This window comes from Neodiprion fabricii, chromosome 2, assembly GCF_021155785.1.
Source record: "Neodiprion fabricii isolate iyNeoFabr1 chromosome 2, iyNeoFabr1.1, whole genome shotgun sequence".
In the NCBI taxonomy this organism is placed as follows: Eukaryota; Metazoa; Arthropoda; class Insecta; order Hymenoptera; family Diprionidae; genus Neodiprion; species Neodiprion fabricii.
In genome coordinates, this window is record NC_060240.1 from 15,421,633 (window position 1) to 15,441,232 (window position 19,600).

The following is a 19,600-nucleotide window of genomic DNA, read 5'->3' on the forward strand; positions in this document are numbered from 1 at the left end:
GTTTTGACGTCAATTGCTGGAACTTTTCTATTGGTTCATTCGAAAACCTGCGCCGTAGCACACCTTACTCCTTACACCATGGGCCGACGTAGCGTCGCGCAGGTTTGGACGGAGTGAAGGTCGGGTGGGGATAGCGAAGTGCGCTAGTCAGTATCGTACCTACAATATCGTACATTTGTGCCTGGATCGTAAAATTTCTGTGGTGCCCGGCAATTGTGTGTGCCATGTTTTTCGTTAAACGCGGCTTGTACACATCTTCGATTTTCCACAAAGGCCCGGGTGGCTGATCAGGCGCGATTGCCGAGTGTATGTTTTTGGCTGTACTTTCTATAAGGTTTCTAATAGGCTTCCTGGCCTATTCGACTGCTTTCAGCCAAGCCAACATGTCTCGCGTCTTCGCGACCCATCGACACCCTTCTTCTACCTGTGGCTCGTAAGGTGATGTACCAAAAGTCTTTTCTGTATGTTGGCACTAACTTCTAGAACTCTTTGCCTCCAACAATGACATCAGCGTCCACCTTACCTGTGGTTCGTGATAAGCTACTGGAACACCTGTGTGCGGAAGAGCCTGAACGTGTTCGACAAGGGTGACGTGTGTGACATGAGTAAAATCGTCTGAGGTACTGCATGCTGTACGATTTATGATGTATTCGGAATGTGGGTGTTCTGTGTATATATACTTTTTGATATATGCTTTTCATTGGATTTGTGCCTATTTATGTGGTGCCCACGGTGATGCAAGGATAATGTTTCATTTTATGTTACTTTGTTATGGTTCACCGACCACCTTACTTTATATTATATACATGTATCATTTATACATACATATATATACATATATGTTGATGGTTGCTAGGGGGTATTGCTCTACAATAAAATAGATACGTATCTATTTTCAATTTTAGGGAGGCTGATTGCAAAAGACCTAATTCTGGCTTGACGATTATAATCATTCACAGGAGTTGATTGTTTCATCATTGTTTTGTCATCGGAGTTAGTCGAGTTAAGTCTTTTGCAATTAGCCTATTTAAAGTTAAGTGAATTTTATTAGTGGCCATCGATAATACTTTACTCAAATTTCCGAATCGTGATGTTATCGGCCAAACGAGTAATGGCTTTTGCACTGTCAACGTTAGGTTTAAAGTAATTATGTACCTAAAGCAAAAAGAGCATATATATGAATAATGAGGAGTCCAACACTATCAGGATGGCCAACAAATTTGAGACTTTGTGACAGTCTATGAAGAGAATTTGTCCGCTGTGAAGGCCGATTATAATAAATTGCACTATTTGAAGCATTGTCAAATACTTCTTCCAGCGTACCAAATACTTTTGGGTTGCTGGCCCAAGAGCTGCTAGCAAGTAATAACTGTACATAAAAATATGAACAAAGCTGTTCATTAGTCCTAGAAACGTTGGATGTCCACTTGCAAAGTAACGAACTCCGACTCAACAAAAAATGACCATCGAAGCATGATGACAAACATGAAGAAAAGAGATCTGACGATTCTTCTTTCGAAGTACGAAGAATACCGTGTCTAGAAGGTCGATGAGCTTGCAAATGAAGTAGAGGTGCGTGGCTCTGGTTATCTGAAAATTGTGAATTCTGTTGATTGGATTCTTGATCATTTATAGTAGTATATGCTATTTAGTTTGTCCGTTTAATCAAAGACTTTTATTTCAATCGATATTCTTGCCAACGTAGCAGGCAATATTGTGAAAACATTTGACCAATATTACTGTGCAAGATTGAAAATATTCCAGATACGCGGACGGAGGGAAAGGAATTCTTGAACCAACAAAATAGATTTTGATGGAGTCCATTCATTTTAATCTAGTATACCTCATTTGCTCTAAATACGATGACTTCAATTCAAAAATTTCGATTTAGTTGTCAATATCAGTAAGTCAAGCGAATACCTTGATCCAGCGAAATCCTTTTTTGACGCAATCGAGTGAAGTACTGATTCGAGTGAATCTTTTAACGTATCGCCGGAATTGAGTCAACTAAATATCATTTCATTGGAAGTTTATGTATTGTTCCTCCAAGTCACACATTCGTTTACAAAAACGATTAGGTAGTTGAAATGAAATAAGTACATGAATCTAGCAAATAAAAGGTTTGGATCGATTGAATGTCATACTTCGTTGATCTAATCGGAGCTTGTTCGGTGTAACTGGTTGAATCGGTTGTACTAATTTGTTCACCAGGTAAAAGAAATCCACAAGCTTTGAAACAAGTAGAGAATATCTCCCCCCCCCCCCCCCCCCCCCAAAAGGCACCTTTGGTCCAAAAACTTTTATTTTTTATTCATACTTAATTATCATTTGTAGTTGGATAAGTTTAGGGTCAGTCTGAACCCAGTGTGTCAGCAGTGTGATTCCAGAGAGATGTGGAAGGGGTCAAGTTTCAATCATGCTTTTATTGTGCATCAACAGACATGTACTTGGCAGTAGTGTGTGAATTGATTTTTTTTTACATGATGTGGTTATGTGCATACATTTTTGATCAGAGAAGGTATTTTTGTGGGTAAAGACCACATTTTTAATGTACTTGGCAAAAGGTTTTTGCACCAACGGTGCTTTTTGGGGGATATCTCTTCTTTTTGTACAAATTCATTTGTTACTCGTTCTTTAGTCTTATGTTTAAACTACTTTTGGTAGACTTTGATAACTTCAAAATGCACAAAATTGTTTTGGAACAAAATCATGGTTATTTTAACACGGTTTTATCGCAGCATCCAGTTGGTTCGAAGGTGCTATAGCTTTATAATTAAATTTACGCGATTACATGAGCATAATAAACTTAGGCTTCGCAAGACGTTGTTCATCAAACCAATAAGTAGTCCAATAATTACGACTAGTTTGTATATTTTCAATTAGTTCTAAACCTACGACTATGAAGCATATGAACTTCACTTTCTTTGATTGTATTATACGAATTGTATTAGTGACCAAAAAATGACATTCGCACTATGACGAGCTGTATGGCTTATATTGTACAGAAACAGTTCTTTTCTTGAAATTTATAAATTTGTGCTGATATTCATATTGCTGATCTAGCTTGTTCGAAGCTTTATGTGCCTTGTATCCGGAAAGATCAATTACAATTGGCAAGATACACTTTGTTAGTCGATTTTATTCACCTGACTATGTTAGATACACTGAGCACTCGGTGCTACGTACATCGCTTCATATATACTTGTAGTTGTGATCTATCGAGCTTATTTGCAAAGTTTCAAGCTACTCAAGTTTCCGTAATTATTTAAATATTCATCGTGGAATCACGATATCAACACCGAATTGCGTTTTTGATTAAAGTTTATTGATTGTAATTCCAGGTAAATCTCTTTGCTAAGTCTGGCACTACGAAATAAGAACTTTGGTTAACAACTGTCACATAACACAAGACTCTACCGTTGAAAGCTAGCCAACATCAAGTGTAAACATGTAAGAATCATCTTTAATCCTGTGAACTTTTACTTCGAAGTGATCAACGTTTAATTACATGGAAATTAACACGAATGAAACTTTGCTGTTAAATTAGTATTACTATAATTTTGCCGATAGAGTCAACTTCAAATTCTGAATGTGTAAAAGCTTCAAATCGTTCTAAAGTCATATTACAAAACTACTTTTGATGCACATTACAGTTGTACCAAGAAATCTGAGAACAGATTCTCTGCGATGACGGTCAAAGGAGACCGTAATCATCAACGATTCACATGTGATTTCCAATATTGAAAAATAGTTTGATTTCCACTCGTCTTCAAGTGGTTCCTGAACGTTTGAAGATGTTCGGCATATTACTGATTACCAAGAGGTTTTCAATATTAAAGTACATCTTGAATTCCAGTGATTTCCAATGAATTTTAACTGATTCCTCAAGGAAATGATCCCTTGATGTTGGTGTTAGATCCTGCGGTCGTTTCCTCATATTTGAAAAACTATGTAGCACTCCATGGGCAGGTCACATCAATTCTGATTCAGTCCAAGCTTTTAGTGTCTAAAAAACAAAAAGAATGTTTCAATGTTCAAGATAGACACAAAAATGATTACGTAAAACGGAGTACTTTACATTTCATACATGTTTTCACTCAAAGTTACGGCTCGAAGAATATATCGAACCATGAATAGTGTTCAAGTAATTATTATCTGCCGACATTATAGCTTGCGTTGTGTGGCACAAAAATTTCCAAACTCTATGATGATGAATGAATGAACAGAAACCGAACGGAACATACCTAGGACTAGCTCGTACAGAATACAATACAATCAACTTTTCGGAATAACAGTTCGAAAAAGGAGACATCAAGGCCAGCAAATACTTGTACGCAATTCATTTTGTTATACAAAATGGCAAACATTGTTTGCGTCACGTATCACGCAGCTGAGGGATTGTTTACAAAATACATTGTTCGATGAGAGCCCAATTTTGTGTATATTCCAACCTTTATCTTTCGTTATTTGCCAGTATCAGCTGACTTTCGTAGGCGCCGGATCTATGATTCTTCGGTGAATCCTCATGAGAGAGGTAATATGCAGCACGCTTGTATCCACCTGTGAAACAAGATACTAAGTTGACGATATGTCACACATATTTTAAGGCAAAACGTATTGCTTTGCAGATACCAGCTGCCGCTGGACACTTGTGACATTCTGCAGCTTTTATTGACTCTTGGCCTTTGTCCGCCATCGATGTTACGACGTACGATTCACTATGCGTTTAAACCTAATTATACACTTCTCGCAAAAATTAAGGGAACAACAAAATTTTCGCAATTTTTTGGTGATTTTCAACAGGCTGTATTTCAGTGAAAAATGGTCGTACAAGAAATAAAAAAACCAAGCTTTTGAAGCTTGAAGACTCTAGTTTTTGAATTTTTTGGTTAAAAATTTTTCGAAGCACTATTAGCCACGCAATCCTTGGATAAAGCACGAAGAAAAAATTTTCAAAATTTTTTACATTTTTTTTTTCGCTCTACGGGCATGGAAAATTTTTTCCGAGCTAAACCAATGCATAGGTCGCATAGCCTGTTTATTTAGCTTCAAGATGCTTTTTTTTAAACCTCGATACGACCACAAAATTAAGAGAACAAGGTTCCTTAAGAAACAAAAACCTTGTTCCCTTAATTTTTTCAAAATTTCAATCAATCGGTCCAGGAAAACCGCTGAACCGATCGATCTACCGATTTAGGGGGACCCTTGGGGTACATTAGGCTGTAAAATTTTCTTCTAACCTAAGCTTTCCCCCCAATATTGACGAAGATACAGTCAATTATTCAAAAAAAGGCAAAATGACATTTTTTTGCTCTTTTTTCACGTTAACGCTACAGGTGGAAAAAATTTTTTTTTGACATCAACCATGACAGATTTTTGTAGGAAATTTTTTGCAGAAAAAGAAACTGCCCTTCGGCTCGCTGTGCGACCAGTAGTTCCAGAGATATTGGCAGTTGAGTGAAAAAGGATCCTTTGGCATTCAAAATTCGATATCTCGAAGACAAATGGTCGTATCGAGGTTTAAAAAAAAGCATCTTGAAGCTGAATAAACAGGCTATGCGACCTATGTATTGGTTTAGCTCGGAAAAATTTTTCCATGCCCGTAGAGCGAAAAAAAAATGTAAAAAATTTTGAAAATTTTTTCTTCGTGCTTTATCCAAGGATTGCATGGCTAATAGTGCTTCGAAAAATTTTTAACCAAAAAATTCAAAAACTAGAGTCTTCAAGCTTCAAAAGCTTCGTTTTTTTATTTCTTGCACGACCATTTTTCACTGAAATACAGCCTGTTGAAAATCACCAAAAAATTGCGAAAATTTTGTTGTTCCCTTAATTTTTGCGAGAAGTATATATAAAGTATATCTGTCAGATTATTTGTGTGGAAAATGTAGATGCTTATTGATATTAATAAATAAGTAATTTCTGTACAATCTCCTGTGTATGAAGAAGTATATAGAAAACATAATATGTAAAGCAGACTCCGATCTACATTCGTTTTGAGGTTATAATACAGCTTCGAAAACTTTACATGAAAGAAATTTTCGGAATTTCCATGAATTTTTACCAGCACGATATACTAAAATATATAAATGATAAAACATTACTTACCTGTGTGCTATCGCTTCGTATGTTTCGTCTACGGGGGAATTTTTGTTTTTATTGATAAACTGTGCCAACATACCCACATTCATTTATGACACATTGTTGATGGTGTAGCTGTTGAGGTTACCTTTTCGAAACCAATGTCGGGTATAATTTCGGAAAAACACTATTTATACAAAGAAAGATTTCAATGTGTTGTGAATATGGTTATTATTGCATGCGCCACACTACATATGATAATCACTTTCTGGCCTTCGGTCATGCTCCATGACGAAATGCAGTCGCCACTAGGCGGTGAACTTTCTCACCACGGAAGAACGTAAGAAAGATTTGTCATCAGACCTATTATTACTGAAGAAAGGCTGATACCAAGTTACAAATTATCGAAATTGAAATTTACGACCAATATTCAAAAACTATCGACACATCTTCAGTTTATACTTCTACACATACAGCAGAAGTACAAACGAATTTTATAACAACAAATTTCATGACCTGCTTCAACCATTGAACTCTTGACTCAACAAAACATGAATTATAAAACAAGCTAAATTTGTTTTGATACAACGATTTCTTATTTCGATAACAAAACGATTGAGGTGCGTTCAATAAAATTTTTAGTCATTTTAATCACATACTTTTTGTTGTACAAAATTCACATTATCGCAAGGAAAGTTTCGAAATATTCTTCAAAACAAAGTTCTTTTCTAAGCTGCGAAATATTTTACAAATATTGCCGTAATTGAATTTGCGAAATTTGATGTACTGCGATAATAGTTGCATTATTTCCTGCTTACATTAAATTACTTCAGCACCCGTAAAACTTATTTTAAGATAATAAAACTCACTCGCATCGCTGATGGGGTGTCTGAATACTCGACTGGCTGACACCGGTAGCTGTAGTTATTCAGCCAGTATCCTAAGATACCCTCTTTAAACAAATAACAGCTCAGAAAAACTTGAATAACGTTATGTGTAATCAGAGTTTTGCGTAAGGGTCAAAAATTTCTTATCGAAAATGAAATCTTGCAACACAACAGGATCAAATATATTCAACGAATTGTTCAACATGTTTATTTTAAGTACAATTTCCAAAGGCAACTGTTGATTAGGAGTGCAAACATACCAGAATTCTTGTACACAGGTAAGAACCACTCCAACGCGTCGGAAAACATTTTTTAGTGGAACCAAAAATAAAAAAGATGGGTTTCACAAATTTTTCATGTAATATTGCAAAATCCGAGAATCCAAAAAATTGCCAATACAACTTATTTAGCACTCAAGTTTTGCGCAATAGTTAAAGTTGAAATTTTCGAAGATATTGACAAACTGCAGTACAACCACTGCAAGAAGCTTAGTTTAACTGAGATGTTTATTGTAAAATGGAATGGTTGCATAGAACACAAGTTTGATTATTTAATAACTCGGCCGATTGTCTGCTTGTTAATCAACCAGCTAGGTAATCTGCTGGATGAATTGATCTATTTATGAAAAATTATTTCCGTGATTCAGCTAAACTTACTGAATAAATTCCTCGCGATTTAAATGGATATTTCTAATCGAATTCCAAAATTTCAGTCAGAATTTTGACAAACATTTTTGCACCGAGTAAAACATTTTTCATCGCAGAAGTCCGAAGTTTTACTAAATGAGATCTGTTTAAAAGTAATGGGCTTCCATATTTATGTTTATAACGTATAGAAAAATGAGTTTAAAATAGTCATGAAATCAGGGATTAACTTCGTTTATGTTGTCATTTTTTTTGCTATATATCTGTTAAAAATTTGAAAACACGCTACATCAGCTGAAGTAAAACTCGCAAAATTATTTCAGTTTTGAAAAGAATCCACCATATTGGCATATTAGGCGTGTTACCAGGTTTTAAAAATATAAGGTTGCATTCACAAATCTCATCGATCATAAACCGAATATTCGTAACACAGCGAGGGAATAATTTTATTTTTCTAGGCGTATATTTGAAATTGATCATCCGTTTTATGTATTTGTCGTAGTGCAGTAAAAGTTTTGACTTACAATTAAAACTTATTTTCGAATATTTTAGCAATATTTAGTCAATAATAATATAATTGTAATTGAAATGAACAGCTTTTTTATTATTGTTCTCGGACTTAGGGACAAGGAGAAGGAATGATTTTTAGAGCAATAAATTGAAAAAATTTTTCTTTTTATGACGATATCTCGGTTTGGTTTTGTAACAATCATAGTGTCAATAATTTGCCTTTAAATAGAAATGTCACATCAATACCAATGCATGTCATTCAGCACTAATGACTCAGGACTTGCATTTCGGAATTTAATGAGAAATATTCAGACTTTCTAAGTATCATAAATACCGCTATTCGACAATAATTATCAAAGTCAAGCATGTGATATAAGTATTATTATAATTATGTTGTAATAAAATGAAGAATTTTAAAGAAATCGGAAGGTGGTTTGAGGAAAAATATTACCGAGTTATTAGCTAGTTTCATTAGCGCGCTTAAACGACCGGACTGTTTTTTACTAGTGATAATTTATAAATATATAATACATCATTTCGTACGATTAATATAAGGGTCAGTATTTCATCGCTTGGAGTTTATAAGAAATATGAAGATATTTTCACTATCCCAGGTTTAAATCCAATAACTGCCATTGTTACTTTATTTGTAATGAATGGTCAATAATCAACAAACCACATTCAAGAGTGCTCGTCGTTTCCGTTTATTGGTAACTGAATATAAAATGTTCATACGCTAGTCTATTCGTAATTAATGCGCTTTGTCAACCGTTTTTCCCATCAATTCTGCTAATAATCTGACGATTTAGGGTGGTACTTGCTGTTTCTAAAGATCATAACTCGACAATGCATGTTTCCCTTCTCTTTCTCAAGTCACTGGCTGTATTTGCCACTCAGGACGTCTAAATCTGAAGCCCTTGGGCCCTCCAAGACGCCAGTGGGTTAGAACAATCATCATAATAATGCCTCAGTGACCCGGTTCCCGCACTCTGATTAGTGGCAAATGTATGTGCCGGCTGTGCAAATACCAGTCGGCAATTACGGAATGCGTTTCTCCATCAGCCCATTAGCAATATTCAAACTAGATAACGACTCAGCTACGTCACTGAAGTATACAGTGTTAAAAGATCCAAACAACTCTTATTCCTACGGTATCACCATCTTGAGCAGTGATAGTATAGTCACGAGTACGGGAGTACCAAGGGACAAGTATAAGCAAGCTTACGTTGAGAGATTACTCTTCGGGTGGAGGTACACTTTGGGACAGTGAATCTGAGACGGCTAATTTTTGTACACTGGACAGTTACGTTGGTAACACAGAGAAACCTACAGCGCCACAGTCGGCCGAGCGCGAAACAAACTCAATCTCAATATATATTAATAACTCATAACCCATGACCGTCGAATCTAACCTTGGAATACTTATTGACGCGTCAATCCAACGAGTCATTATCCCCGCGATATACTACATAAGTACATACGGTCGGATCTCAATTCTACGGACAACTCTGAATCGGATGTCCGCAGAATCGAGGTCCTGGAGAACCAATACCGGCGCTACTTCAGACCTCCACCATAGATCCCGCTTATCCCCACCCTTGTTATAGGGGGGGGGGGGGTAGTCCGCAAATCGTACTCCGTACAATCGAGATCCGATTGATTCTGCAATAGCCGCGAGTGCATCGGTGTGTTCGGACTCGAGTCGTAGTTATCTGTTAAGAATAGTAGTTGGTGCATACGAAAACAACGAATCCAACCACTTTTGTATGACTGGGTCTACTGTAAAGAGAATCCTGGAAATTATCAAGTCAAATCTGAAGTTTCAACTGATACAGTTTGCATAATAATGGCGACCTGAGTCGCCCATCGTAACATTTTAAAGATTGAATACTTCCCTTCAAACCACCTGTTTTAATCGGTTAATTTTTGGCAGAAAATTTCCAACGCATCACTGCCGAAAATTTGTTGCGTGTACAGTTCGATTCCAGAAGATTGACGTTTCTTTTCAGAAAATATACTACCGTAATCTAAATATTGTTGGAAGGAATTTTTGATCACATCTTTTCTGATCATTTCAAAAACAAAATACTCGCTGTTAACTAAATTTCATCGGAGTCCCCCTTTAAGGTAATAATTTCTACTTAAATCATTAGGTAAATCAATTACACTCGAGGTTCATTGATATGTTAGGTGGGTGTGAGACGTGTCTGAGGGGTGGTAGTAAACGATTACAAATAATCAAAGATGCTTCCACGGCGCGACAATGAATGAAAATTAAAAACTAAGAAAGACCTACCTTGCGATAAGCCGGTAATATGTAGGATCGTTTTGTTATCGTTCTAAACAGGGCTGTGTGAGTTGTTCAAATGGTTGAGGCTAATGTATAATAATGAAACGAGATAGGTGATCATTCGAAATGGATCATTTGATCTGTAGGATCACACGCACGGGCTAAATTTTAAATTACGAATAATTATACATCGCTGGGCCAGGAGGGTGATCCCTCTGAATGCGTGACGCGTTGGGCCTCAGGTTAATGAACAAAAATTCTACGCATGTTGTCACAGGAGCAACCTCACCGTTATTGATATCACAGAACTATGATTGACTTGAAATTTTTACTGGAATCGACTTCTCTTTAGATGCGAAGATCGGCGAGATTGAGAGCTGGCGGGTTGTTTAGGTCATTGTTGGTGGTGTTTCTGGACGAGAGCCTTACCTCGGGGTCGGAGTCGAATAGATAAATGAAAATGACACGATGATGTTCTTGTTCAGCCGCTTAGTTTTGGTGAATTTTAAATTTGAATAGTGATATTGATTGCCGAAAGGTATTGCTCGAAAATCTTCAAATGTTTCACTCGCGATTAATTATAATACGAAACGACTGAATTACCACTGGTTTGAAACGAACACACAATACTACCTGATTCCTTTTGAATCAGGGCAGAACTTGATTTGATTGCGGAAAATGGAATTATCATAAAAATGTTTACTCGCGAAATAATGAGATTCAGTAAAGAACAGTAAGGATTGGAATTTAGAACATAGTGAGGCTCTTGCAGTTAAAAGAATAAACTGAATGCTCGGTTTGACGAATTCGCACGAGACTTAGGCCGGTAAAAATGAAGTTTTTTTAATTCTACTCTGCTCGAAAGGGCAAATATGGGTTCATGGGCCTCGTAACTCGACAGACGATAGACGTGGCTTCTTGTTGGGTTTGAGGATCCAAGAGCCTGCAGTTGCAACTATTACCTAATCTGATACAATGTTAAATCTAATACTGTGAAGCGTACGTGACTTTTTCTAGGAGGGGTGGAAATGGTTGTTACGTGAATACGAGAATGAAATAATGTATGGTGCGATAAATGTCGCTCAAGCGGCTGGAGAATAATGCTTGATTGTTCTAATTCAATCAGAGTGTCGAAAAAGGTACGCTCAAATTTGGCCGCTGGGAGAAATTTTTGAAATTTAAACAAAGTCGATTTTTTAGTCTATTTTAGAAATTGACATATTAGCTTCTAATTAACCGAGAGACTCGTTCGAAACGGCATTCTTCTCTGTTGACCTTCTATTTTCAAGAAAGAAATATATTTTCAGTTCAAACTCAAATCCGGCTTGGCGGGGAGCTTCTAGCTGAGTCACTGTTTTAGCGAACTTGTACCTGTTTTTGAAAGGCTCTCAGATCTACAGTTTTCAATACAAAGGATTGACTAACTGATGATATTTTTCATTAAGGTCTAATTCCGTCGATATCTGCCCTACATTTCATTAATTGCTTCTATTTCTTTAACATATAGCCACAAAAAGCCAGTCAATTATTGAAAAATCGTTATTTTTAGATAGCTGTAACTTTTTTCTTTGAGCTTCGATTTGCTAAAAATTTTCAGGAAAGGCCTTGACAATTTCAACTTTGGAATCGAGCCATCATAAGAACTATGAATTTTCGAAGTACCCGAAAATTGCATTGAAAACGATAAGCATTTTATTCACGTTCATCAAATATTTTTTTGACTCCTTAGGCTTCGTACTCTCAATAAACATTGATTTACTTTGGTTAACACATAAGTGAAATAGTTGAAAAAGCATTCATTGCATTAATTTTAATTAAGGGATCCTATATCAAGTTTCATCAAGCAACCTATTCGCGGTATGTTTTTTCATGTATTGTGATCGTTAAAAAATTGTTTTCATTCGGTGAGCACAGTACGGCACTGTTAGTGTAACGCAGTAATAAGATCGCCAGACGCAAAACGATACAGTTCGATTTACTAATAAGGGAGACTTTGTCCTTGGAGTGCCATATTTCAGGTGTTTACATTTTATTTTTTTTTAAAGGAAACGAGTAAAGCTTTTTGAATGCGCTTTTTTTCCTGCTTTTATTCATGATATACAGAACGTTAAAAAAATTTTTATTTGAAAAAAAAACAAACCAAAATGGCGGCCGTTGCAGCTCCGCGAAAACAAGTCCTCAAATCGCGGGAGGTAAAAGCTGACGTCACCGCCCCCTCTTTGTTGATCTGAAACACAAATTCCAAGCATATTATCAATGTGTGACCCTCTGGTCATGGAATGACGGATGGGTTTTTCGTTTAGTACAAATTTCGGAAAATGGCGGCAATTAAAAAAAAAAAAAAAAAAGAATCGATTTTTCGCGTTATTTTTCGCATAAAAAGATAAATAATAAATGCAAAAATGTATCTATCGAAAAAACGATCCGTCATTCCGTGAAGACATATTTTCTGAGTGTGCTCTCCAAATTTCAGGTCGATATGTTAATTACAGCGGTCAGGAGAATGTCAGCCATTTTTAAAAACGTGTTTTCGAGAAACACGCGTTTAAAGTTGTGTAATGTGTTTACACAAATGTGTTTATAATTACCGCTAATCGGCAATGCCTGGTCCGTAGAGGCATCCCTCCTCTTCTTCTAGCTGCTCATGTTGAGCCGCTAACAACTCCCGCTGCTCAATTCGGACCTTTTTTGCTGCGTTGCGTTGGTCACCTGCCTCTGCTGAGACGGTCAAGGAGCGCTGACCGTGTCGACTTCAAACGAGTTTAAAATATCGTAAACGTTCGAAATCCGGAAAACGCTTAGACAGATTTATTTCTACTTACATGTAGATTAAGAATCCGTAGTAAAAAAAAAAAAATTGATTTTTTGAAAATTTCAAGGACAGAGTCTCCCTTAATTGGCCAACTAGTTGGACGGGGGTTAAAATCCTGAAAGACCGAAAAGTCGACTGATCGAAAGCCCGAAATTTTCCACATACGAATTTTAAAACAACGAATGATCAGCGTAGCGAAGTTGGGATTTTCGATAGATCATCAGGCAGAATAACTCTTTTTTCGAAAGTTTATTTAACCGAACGTTCTCTTATCCGAAAATTTATTTTCAGAACAGTCGGCATTCCGAATGACCAAAGCGCAGATTGTGGACACATAGAAGAATGAAAGTTCCGAAATAATAAATTGAGAGCGTCTGATACTTCGGAAAAATTAGCTGTCAAAAGTCAAAATTCCGAAAGAGCAAAATTACGATCCGTGGAGTGCAGATGGGCCGGAAAGTCGAAAACCCGCAACACGGTTTTCATAGTTACATAGACTCATGCTATATGCACTAGACACCGGTCATCGGTACAGTGGGTCTAGGATCCTAGACCCACTATAGTCTTTGGAGACGTGCGGCGTGTTGCAGAGAATATATGTGCATCTGACGTCATCCAATCTTTCGGCATTTTGGCAATTCTGTCTTTGGCGGGTTTCGAGATTTCGACCTTTCGAGTCTTTGATCAGTCGTTGTTGATAAATTCCGATTCGTAGATTTTCGACGAAGGCACGAATCTGACGTTTGAAAAGTCGACTTTTTGACTCTTCCGTATTTTCGCAATTCAATACTTTGCCCTTCGTAATCTTGGGCATTCGCAAAGGTGAAAAAAAAAGAAAGAAAAAAATGGTTGCCTGTACTTATGTACGCGCGTGAGAAGTTATACTTCTTTGGCATCATTAAATAATAAATATTCAACATTGATAATTTAATAATATTTAGTATCAATTATATTAAATAATGATATTTTGATTTATATCAATAAATAATACATACGGATAACTAACCTCAATTATATTGGAGCACTTGAAAAAGTATTTTAGCAAAATTTTTTCACTAATATTCACAAATAGTAAATAATATTAATCCAAATATTCAATTTAAATCACTACTGAATATATTTTATTGCCACATATAGAATTGGCACTTGTATGAAAATAAAACACGTGTTGTGACTGTAAAAACTAAAACCATGTGGATAAATATTATAAATAAATATGAAAACAGTGATCAGAGGCGACAAACGTACCAACATTAGCTTTTTTTCGAGACTTAATGAATTCGGTTGAGTGGGCAACTTCATCCTGTTAATTTTGTGTTAGTGATGCGCGCGCATCTTGAAATTTCACTCTCGAATTCGGTTGAGTGGGCAACTTCATCCTGTTAATTTTGTGTTAGTGATGCGCGCGCATCTTGAAATTTCACTCTCATCAGTTTTTCATAACGCGCCTAAAGAAGTATAACTTCAAAAATGGTATGAATTTATTTACATAGTTTTGCGTTCTCAATTTTTATTTTTCTACAGAGTAAGAAATTCCGTGATACTGGCTGAAAACCGTTATAATATCGATGCAAATTTTGTACGAATTATTTGGCATTACGCACGATAGTAGCAATAAATAAAAGAAGTACTCAGTAAGATTTGCATATTTATTTCTTTATAGAAATGAAATAAGATGACAAATACCTAACTCGGCACGCAACTCGCGCGCGTTTGTACAAGTTCATCCGTTTTTAGCGGTTGATAGAAAAAAAGAGAAGTCCGAAAAGTTTTCACCGGTTAGTTAACTGCTCCATTTTCGGCTTGTATCTGATTTATTATCACCTGCCGATATTTTGGTTTGTTCATTGTTCTCATTGACTTCACATTGTGTTACTACTGCTCTGCTGGTTCTAAAAGTGAGCGCTTCTATCGACAATATAAAACAGGGTTTCTAGTTCCTTATCAATACGTGATATACTCATTTGTCCGTGAACTTTTTTCCCTCCGAATCGGAAAATGTAAACTCGAAGTTTTTCGCAAACAATTCCATTCTCACAAGAGTGAGTTTTTAAAAAAATTTTTAATCGCTCGTCATGAGTAAATTAAACTTGCTTAGAACTGCTTTTGTAACATCTGCACCTCTTGGCACAGTTAAAACTGACATCATAAGACAATTATCAAAAATTCAAATACAAAGAAAGTTGATTAGTATCATAGAAAACTAGAAGATAATGGGTGAATAGTTGCTATCTACAGAAAAAAAGGAAAAAAGAAAAACAGTAGAAACCGCAGGTTAATAAAATAAATTAGAAACTCATCTGGTCCTCTTTGTTTCTTACCAATTCTACAAGGCCTTCTATCTTTAACCCTGCAATCGACACTGATCTTCCATATTACGATGTACAAAAATATATTTGGTTCATTCACTTAGCTACGTTGCTGTTCCCATTGGTTACCAGTTTCATAGTGCAAGAACATTGAAAATTTGAAAGGATATTTGCGCTCGCACGATACGCAGACCACACGCGTGTAATAAAATCACGTTTCGCACCTCTTCGTAAACGCGGTTCTCATACAAAAAAAGCTGAGGTCAGCTCTTCCGGGTTAGACGGGTTCTGAAAGAAGGTAGATCAGTGTAGGTATCTCGATGAAATAAATGCTATGGAAACTGACTATTGAAAAATTCGAAAAAATATATTTTCTCATTATTTTTAAGCACTTAACGTAGTGTAATTTTTCCATCGATTTCGATATCTTTGATAAACAGGCAGGAATTAGAAATGAATACACAATGTTTTTGGATACTCGTATGATTATAGTTACGAGCAGTACCCAACATTTAGCATGAATCAGTGTTCCGGTATGCGAAAAACTTGGACGAATTTTAAGTTGACCTCCGTCTGGGAACGATCGGCTATTTTTATCCGTCGATGCGCTTCGGTTTAGATATAATTCTACAGTATTACGAAATTTTAGCGCCAATCAATCGGTCTCTGTATATAAAGTTTTAGTTTGCTATCACTCTGTCACTTATTTCTACTGATAAATATTTAACAAAAGTTTTTATTTTTCAGCCAACGTTCACCACCACGAGGAAAAATGCTTTCTGAACAATTGGAGTGGATGTACGCTAAATACAATGACACGGGTATGACGAAAAAAATAAAGGCTGCTGTTACTATATGAGCGATGATTGTAGGGACTGTTATAACTAAAAAAAAAAAAAATTTCGATCGATGCTCCGGTACCGGAAAAAGTTTACAGTTCTGCCTTCTGACCTCTAATTTTCACACCCGATGATCGTGTTACAGCTTAATTCCAAACTCTGGTTTAAAATTTTTTTCTAGATCCCAGAACTAGCAGGTTGTTTTTAATGTCCGACTCATGGCCCGTGATTACAATAGTTGCGACGTACATTTACTTCTGCGGTTCAGCAGGCCAAGAATATATGAAAAATAAGCAGCCCTACACCTTGCGCAAGACTCTGATAGTATACAACTGTATTCAAGTTCTACTCAGTATTTACGTATTCAAAGAGGCTTTGATGATGGGCTGGTGGTACGATTTTAGCTACACGTGTCAACCGGTGGATTATTCAGAGAGACCATCAGCAATGCTAGTGAGTACAATGTAGTGTAATTTATGTAGTAATTCAATGCTCATGCAAGACTCGTTTCAATTTACAATTTCTAATGACATTGGTGAAAGGCGACAACATTGTGCTGATTGATTTCCATTCGGAATAATAATTCTGAGTGAAGGTGATTATGCCGGCAGTCCATCAGTAATATGTACGGCTCACTCTGACGATTTCATTATTCCGTTCGGATTGTAGTTGAACAACGGAACATGATCTACAGAAATTGATTCTTTTGCTCAAACTTTTCTTAGTCGAATTCATAATTTTCCCGAGCTTAACTAGCTTATTTTTTTTCACTGGTTAACTGACTTTGTGCGATTCAAACTTGAGACATGACTTTTTAGTGTATACTTGTGATTTTGAATTGATTTCCATGTCGACGGTACATTGATAATTTTCAGGTAGCCAGAGTTTCCCATTTTTACTTCCTGTGCAAGCTGACCGAGCTCCTGGACACGGTGTTTTTTGTACTACGGAAAAAGGAGCGTCAAATCACGTTTCTTCACCTTTATCATCATGCCTCAATGCCATTATACATTTGGATCGGAGTTCGCTATTACGCCGGTGTAGGTCATCTGACGTTTATGGGGCTGTTGAACAGCTTTGTTCACATATTTATGTACAGCTATTACATGCTAGCGGCATTTGGGCCGGAAATGCAAAAATCCTTAATGGCCTGGAAAAAGTATATAACAATAATGCAAATAGTACAATTTCTCGTTGTCGGTTTACACACTGTGCAAGTGTTTGTCATTGATTGCGATGTGCCAAAATTTCCCGCTGCTTTGATGGTGTTGAATAGTATTTTATTCTGCTACCTATTCACATCTTTTTACATTGCAAACTATGTTAAAAGTAGTACCAATGAAGTCGAGAGCAGAAGTCTATCGAGACATACCCTCACTGGTCGAAAATCCGACTAAAAATTGCACTTTAAGGTCCATTTTTCACAATGCAAGCTATAAATATGACAGTTCCGTTTCTGTAGTCAAGGCGACAAATTCATGATAGCTTCAGCTATGTGCGTTTTCTAAATTGAACGCTTCATATTTTGTATCTAATAACTATTATACAGTCAAGACTTTTGTACATTATCGTGAAATAAATTATGAAAGAAAAATGTGAAAAAATATAGAGATAAAAGAAAATATAAAAATAAGTTTCTTCGTCACAAGCAAAACCTATCATGCGCACTGATTTCTCCATAAGGGTAATTCAAAAATAAAATGAGTGTGTGTGATTTTTCGGCTACAGAAAAAATTTGTAATTATTCAAAATGTACGCCCACTTATTATGAAAATCAGCAATTACGCCGACGGTCATAAATAATTTTTGTATAATAAGTAATTATCGATAATGGAATTCTGATTACCTGGAAAATTAGTAATCACGGTGAATATAATCATTCATTTATGTAATAGAATAAATGATTCTTAAATGATTTTTTTACATGTATGAAAATTGATAAATACGCTGACACTGATTAACAACGTTTGTACGTACAATAAATAATTATTGAAATAAAATTTCAGTTTATCTGAAAAATTATAATCCAGAGTGGAAGTAATAATTAGTTTTAGTGGTGTAAATATTTATCAAATAGAAGCTGACAGATTAGACGTATGTTTGATGGAAGTTGGAATAGCTGTGTTGTCCGACACAAAAGTGTGAAAGTAGGAAAGGTGCAAGAATACGGAAAAGTGGGAAATAGGCGATAGCGAGTGGCGGGATAGGAATAGATAGACAGAAAAGCAACTATAAAATTGATATAATTTTTCATAAAATCAATAATTAATAAATATCACACCGGTACACAAAAAATAAGTGGTCTGTACATTTGACCAGACCCATCTAGGATTATGTATTTTGATGCGCTGAATCCAAATCTGGGGTCCGTTTGGCTCGTACAGCCTCAAAATTTTGACTAAATTGTAAAAAATCTCTAAAAATGGCTAAAAATTGTGAAAAATAGCAGTTGTGCAAACGAAAAAATTTCTTCGACTAAATTAAGTACGTTTCTCATGTATTTCTATGCGCAGAATCCAAATATGAACTCAGTTTTTCAGAATTCGAAATGGCAAATCGAATATGGCGCACGTGAATTCAAAGAAACGTTTGATTCCAACGAAAGTACGTAGATGAAAGTTTTTGAGGTCGCTGAATTTGAATCTGAAATCGGATTTTCAAAACTCAAGATGGCGGATCGAATATGGCGGACCAAAACTTTTTTAACTGAATTCGGTCAGATTTGAGCTTTTTATCCGCCAAATGGATTCGCCAGCTTGAATTTTCAAAATCTGATTTCAGATTCGTAATCAGCGACCCCGTCTATTTTCAAAAATTTGCTGTCTCAGCTCAGATTCATTGCCCCAAGTGTACGTGTGTTAGTACAGCAAGCGTGTAGGACAAAACGGAGGTGTCAGGTCAACATGACCTCAAAAAACTCAACACCATTTTGTATATAATATTTCATATATTCGGCTTCACACATTCGGCTACGTAGAGTACCGGTTCCCCATGACGCGTTACTTTCCGAGAAGCGTAAGTTACGAGAACCAATCGCAATTCTGGTTAGCATTTCCGTTTAAATATACAGCAAAAACTCTGATCTATATCTGGTTATATCAGTTACGCATTGCGCGCAATTCAATCAAATACGCCTCATGTGCCTGCCTGATTTAAGAATGTAACGCAAGTTGCGCGGGTACCCAAGTTACACTCCATCACGATTTGAGGAAATAAGACGAAAATTTTCAA

At 36.2% G+C, this 19,600-nt stretch overlaps 1 protein-coding gene, 1 long non-coding RNA gene and 1 pseudogene across 6 annotated transcripts; 1 reads left to right on the plus strand and 2 right to left on the minus strand.

Moving 5' to 3' along the window:
• Positions 1-329: 329 nt before the first annotated feature.
• LOC124175086 (elongation of very long chain fatty acids protein-like) lies at positions 330-17,908 on the plus strand. Of its 4 annotated transcripts, none has more exons than XM_046554968.1 (4): positions 330-657; positions 16,278-16,351; positions 16,551-16,822; positions 17,245-17,908. In XM_046554968.1, the coding sequence occupies exons 2-4, from the start codon at positions 16,303-16,305 to the stop codon at positions 17,764-17,766; spliced, it is 843 nt and encodes a 280-aa protein (XP_046410924.1). In that variant the 5' UTR covers positions 330-657; positions 16,278-16,302; the 3' UTR covers positions 17,767-17,908. The 4 variants fall into 4 exon arrangements, with proteins under 4 accessions (XP_046410924.1, XP_046410925.1, XP_046410926.1 ...); XM_046554969.1 differs by having other exon boundaries at positions 330-620; XM_046554970.1 differs by lacking the exon at positions 330-657 and adding an exon at positions 1,528-1,572.
• Positions 609-7,091, minus strand: LOC124174591 (annotated as a pseudogene).
• LOC124175089 lies at positions 1,635-6,387 on the minus strand. Of its 2 annotated transcripts, none has more exons than XR_006869086.1 (3): positions 6,106-6,387; positions 4,452-4,732; positions 1,635-4,006 (listed from the first exon to the last, which is right to left on the minus strand). It is a non-coding gene; the product is annotated as an uncharacterized LOC124175089 (long non-coding RNA). The 2 variants fall into 2 exon arrangements; XR_006869087.1 differs by having other exon boundaries at positions 4,245-4,732.
• Positions 17,909-19,600: the final 1,692 nt, after the last annotated feature.